The 5,155-nt window shown below is 45.6% G+C and overlaps 1 protein-coding gene across 1 annotated transcript; it reads left to right on the plus strand.

The window, feature by feature from the left end:
- Positions 1-354: 354 nt before the first annotated feature.
- FOXI2 (forkhead box I2) lies at positions 355-4,284 on the plus strand. Its single transcript, XM_066601696.1, has 2 exons — positions 355-913; positions 3,779-4,284. The coding sequence occupies exons 1-2, from the start codon at positions 355-357 to the stop codon at positions 4,282-4,284; spliced, it is 1,065 nt and encodes a 354-aa protein (XP_066457793.1).
- The last annotated feature ends 871 nt before the right edge of the window (positions 4,285-5,155 follow it).

The following is a 5,155-nucleotide window of genomic DNA, read 5'->3' on the forward strand; positions in this document are numbered from 1 at the left end:
CCGCAGCTCTCGCTACTTTTTCTCCTCCATTCGTATGTGAGGGCTTCATCAGGATGGCGTTTAACCCAGAATCTGCCCCAATGCACCAGGTACAGGGTGAACAGGCGGCATATGGAAACCAGATCCTTATCCCGACAGTGAATACAGGAGCCGAGTCCTGCTCAGACCAAGGGGAGGGTGAAGGAGGCGCTGCTTCATTACTGCAAACTGTCTCAGCTACTTGGGGCTTGATTGGAAATAGTCTGCAGGCTGTGCAGAGGGTCATTACTTCAATGCAACCCCCTAGCTCAGAGCTCATTAAGCTGAGGAGTCTTGCTCACTGTCTCAAGCCCACAGAAGTTAGAAGGTGTTACCATGAACACCTTTGGGCAACATGCACCCACTTCCCAGCCAGGATACCCTTATGCCCAGGATATACCAGTGTATTGCGGAGAGAACTTTGGTCCATATCCACAGAACTTGCACCAGGCACCTTTGGGGTATGGCATAAGTAACTACCCAGGACCAAATACGAACCCTTATTGGTGGCTTGGTGGCTCTACTATTAATCCTTCATCTCCTCTTGAAAATGGGAATGGATCCAGATATTTGCCAGCAGGTTGTAACAGCAGTCAAGCCCAAGTTGCGCCGCCTTCTTCTGGGTCTACGGTGGCAGGGTGGCCCTGGTTGACTTATCCAAATCAAAATGGCTGGAACACCGTATTAAGACCCCCTTTTTCCTACTGTGCTTTAATTGCCATGGCTATTCAGAACAGCCCTGAGAAGAGGCTGACCCTCAAGCAGATCTATGACTATGTAGCGGACAACTTTCCCTTCTATAAGAAGTGCCAAACTGGCTGGCAGAACTCTATAAGGCACAACCTGTCCCTCAACAGCTGCTTCAAGAAGGTGCCCAGGGACAACGCGGACCCAGGTATGTCACTGGCAGCATATGGGATATCTTTAAATTTGCTGTTGCTAGGTAATAACCTGAAAATCTTATGCGATGTAGCAGAGCTGACTTGGTTTGTGTGTGGTTTTGTTTTTTTTCTGTGCACTACCATAGCACACTTATCTATGGCCAAGATGTAGCAGAGCTGAGGAGTTTTTATTAAACACCATGCTATCCTAATATAAAGCATATGCTTTCTTTTATCAAATCTTCAAACATGGTTTGCTGTCAGTGAATGGAAACTCTACCAATTCCATGTAGTACGATCTCATGTTGATGTCTTTTGACGACCATGAAGTGACACTACTGCTCCCAGCATGCTGACAGCTGCTGGAAACGGCAGTCTTGCAACAGTTGGAGAGTTGCAGATCAGAGACCTCTGGATTGGACTGAATATCCGCAGATTTATTTTTGGTTGGTCTATTTCACACTATGATTGGACAAATTTAGCGTGCGTAGTTTAAAGGGTGCTAAAACTACATTTTTATAGTCTTTCTTGCATGAGCTGAATCTTGTGCATGCTATTGTTCCCTGTTATCAGACTGAGTGACTCCTCCCGTAGTGGGTTTTGAAGGGGATATTCACTATGGAGTAGACTCGGCATAGGCCAATTACTGGAAGCCTCAATGCTGAAACTGAAAGCAAGTGTTCTAATTCCCCTATGGCGCCACCATAGGGAGAATGAAGCATTACATGGTAGACATTGAAATAAGTAGGTTGTCTGTGTAATGTAGGAACATTTTTGAGTCGTACCGAGTGTTGCTCTTAGTTAGTTTTCCCTCTATTAGATGTGGGATCCACTCTCAGATACCCTTGTAGGGAGCCTGTTGCTTCTGATAAGCACCATAAACTAAGATGGGGTGTGTGCGCCGACGAGTTTCTATGTTCAGACTAAACGCTAACTTCCAATGGGGTAACGGTAGAATCACATCTCCCAATCTCTGCAGCACCTGTCCTATAAGCACCATAACTTAGTTTATGGTGCTTATTAAACACGACAGGTTGCCTTTAATGACTCACTTTTCCATTTCTTCCATCTGGCCCAGATCACAATAAAGACTTCTCCCAACCATGACTTGTTTCTGTAAAGTTTGCAACACAGAACCTGTTTGACTCTTTGCTTTTTCAGCCCCCTAACTTTTTTTCCAAGCCATATAATCTCTATTACTATACCTGCTATGGCGCTGTGATTCTCTTAAAACCACAATTGCCCTGGATGGTGGTAGTATACCACACAGTAATGGTGCCATCCACAAAGAATAACTGATCTCCTTAGTGTCCTACACAGTAAAAATGCCCACTGTTTGCTCTTTTGAAAGTGATTCTTTCTGTATGCCCCTTAGATGGTAACAGTACCCTTACTGTTAAGGTTAACCGTAAATGTGTCCCCAAACAGTAGCTTGTACCCTGTGAAATGGGATCTTATCTTTACCTAACCTCAATAATTAGAGACCTCTTTTGGCTTGATGCCACCTGTACTGGGTTGCGGATGTGTAGTGGCTCGGTACACCATTCTGGTCCCCTCCATAAATGTCATACATGTTTTGTCCTATGTGGATGAACTGTGCAAAACTTGTCCTGTCATTTCCAGTGTGTTGCACAGCTGCAGCGCTTGAAAGGGTAACTTCAATAAAATCCTAGCCTGCCTGTAAATCTATCAGTCTGTCATGTCGTATAAATAGGAGTGATTGAGAGCGGGAAGAGGTCTTCCATCTTGTCTGCCACCAGAGTCTAACACAGAGCCAAATGGAAGCACCTTCAGCTTCCTTGTGGTGAAGATGGAAGCAGAGGAGAGATATATCCTTTGATGAATGTATTCTGGATGTGAGTGGAGTGTGCCCCCAAATCGGAGAAGAGACAGCAATTGTGAGTAATCCCTTTCCCTGACAAGGCGCAGAGCCAGGATTACCATGGAGAGGTTCACCCTTTACTGTCACACCCATGCGTCTTCAAGGCTGGGTGGAAGTACGTCAAGTTAATCATTGCTGCCAGAGTGTCTGTGGAGTGACTCTACCCGCTTTCCTCCTCCAGAGAGTTTTCTACCAGGAGCGGTTCCTGGCGGATAATGTGGACTGTAGGACCAGTGCCATCCTGTTTCCTTCCTGACCTCTGATCTTTCTTGGCCTGCACTGTATAGACTGTATCTAGATCGCCTTGTGATAATTGTTTACTGCATGTTTATTCAAGTAAAGTTTTTATACTGGGCCTTAACTGTTCCTAGGGACCTGAGGTACTACAAGACTGTCTGTGATTATTCTCCACCATGTATACCAGTGTGTAGGAACAGTGCCGTCACCCGTGACAAACTACTATCTCCATTCTGCTGTTGATTGGTATTCCCTATCCTAGGGGTGTTTTTGGTGGCCTGCAGATGTACTCTGGCCTTGGCTACGTGTCATCCCTCTAGTAAGTGCTGCAGTGATAAGCCATCACTTTACCCTTCCAGCTCCCCATGTATGTCAAGTGTCCAGGGTGTCCCTATGGGACACTGCGGTCGCCCTGCCAGTGGTACTAGCTTTACGTAGCCTGCAGGCCTGTAGTGGCTTCCTGCCTACAAGACTGAGTATAGTAGGGTAGGGAATGTAAGGCTTCCTCTCTCCCATACAGTTTAACGGCACTTACCGTATGTTCTGCTGATGCAGTTGAGAATGGGGTTTGACCTGGGATCCAGGCAGGTCTCAACATGTAAGCCTGATGTCACCAACTTCTTGACCATTCAGTTGCTACACATCTACCCCATGATCACTACTCTCTTGCGTTCGCTAATCTATTGTATATCTCATGAACTATATCTACTTTTTTTTTTTTTTTCTTGTACCATAGTTTCTTACACTTGTGTTTCTACAGGGAAAGGTAATTACTGGACTTTAGATCCCAACTGTGAGAGGAAGTTTGAAAATGGCAACTTCAAACGTGCGAAGAAAAAGAAGCTTAATAGCCCCAAACATGTGACTAAACCTTCTGGAAAGTCGGATGCCAAAAGTAAAGTGAAGCCCCGGAGGTCGGACAACCTTGTGGGAACTCCGGAGAGTAAAATGAAGCCTTCTCCACAGTGCTCGCCAGCTTTGGACAGCAGCCCCCCTTGTTTTACCAACTTCACAACTGCCATGAATGCAGTGACGAATAATGGAGCATCCACTCAACTCATGGGGGATTTCTCGCCAGCCATACACTATTTTAATGGACTCTCTTCTTACCCAGTCAACCATGACTTCTCACAGCCTGGAGAAGCTATTGCTCAAGCCAACCTCAGGTCTATGTGTTACCCAGCCAAGCAGAGTAGCCTGTGTTCTTCCCTGGTCAACGCTCTGCATGCCAGCCATGTGCTTTATAACTGGGAAGCAAAGGTGTGACGAAGGTGACTTTTTATGATGTTTCAGCATTGTTGTGAAATTTTTTTTTTTCTCTTCTCCTGCTGGACATGGTTTTTACCCTTTTTAGTGCAGTGTATTTAAACAATGGACTTAACCCATGGGCATAACCTGGTAAAATACCACTTGCCTTAATTTTCCTTGGTGTGGAGAATGGTTGTGAGACAGATGACCGTACGATGTGTAAGCCAGTTTCCACCATGTGCCTGGGAGCCACAGTAAACTCGTGTATCTAGGTATACACTCCAACTCAATTATGAGATTACATTAGGGGTTGCTTGGGCGATTTGTGAACACATTCAGAGGTTCATGTGACCATGCAATTGGCAAGTTCATGGACCACATTGCATACTCTCGAGTGTAGGGTCAACTGGTATCCATGTTCTTTATTTTGTAGCTCTAGGGCTTAAGTTTAAAAAAGAAAAAAAACTTGCGTTTAGTGCCCACAGGTGTATTATAGCTCTGCGCCAACTTGGCTGTACAAAGCTATAATATGTGGCCTTATATTAACACCCCCTCCTGTATACCTATGGTCTCTTTGGCACAGATGTAAACATAGCCTAAAGGTTCCATTGCAGCCTCGAGCAGAGAAACATCCCCCCAAATTTCTATACAGCATAGTGTGGCGGGTTTGCGGGTTTAACTATCTCCCCCCCCCCCCCCCCCCCCCAAAAAAAAAGTCAGTGGACATGATGGGAGCCAGATCAAGCCTATTATGGCGATTGTGGCAGTGATGACCCATGATTAACCCCAATCTTCTCCCACTGCCCCACTGAAAGCAGGCGGAAGATGGCACTTAGGTGGTCAGTTTGCCTCTTTTTTTTCTCCAGTCAAAGAGCACACTCCTATAGAA

The sequence above is a fragment of the Eleutherodactylus coqui genome, chromosome 4 (genome assembly GCF_035609145.1).
Source record: "Eleutherodactylus coqui strain aEleCoq1 chromosome 4, aEleCoq1.hap1, whole genome shotgun sequence".
NCBI classification, from domain to species: domain Eukaryota; kingdom Metazoa; phylum Chordata; class Amphibia; order Anura; family Eleutherodactylidae; genus Eleutherodactylus; species Eleutherodactylus coqui.

Excerpts from the sequence above, each read along its gene's own strand:
- FOXI2 (XM_066601696.1), top strand. The coding sequence starts at position 355 with ATGAACACCTTTGGGCAACATGCACCCACTTCCCAGCCAGGATACCCT. Across the intron at positions 914-3,778 it reads CAGGGACAACGCGGACCCAG|GGAAAGGTAATTACTGGACT; the intron begins GTATGTCACTGG and ends GTGTTTCTACAG.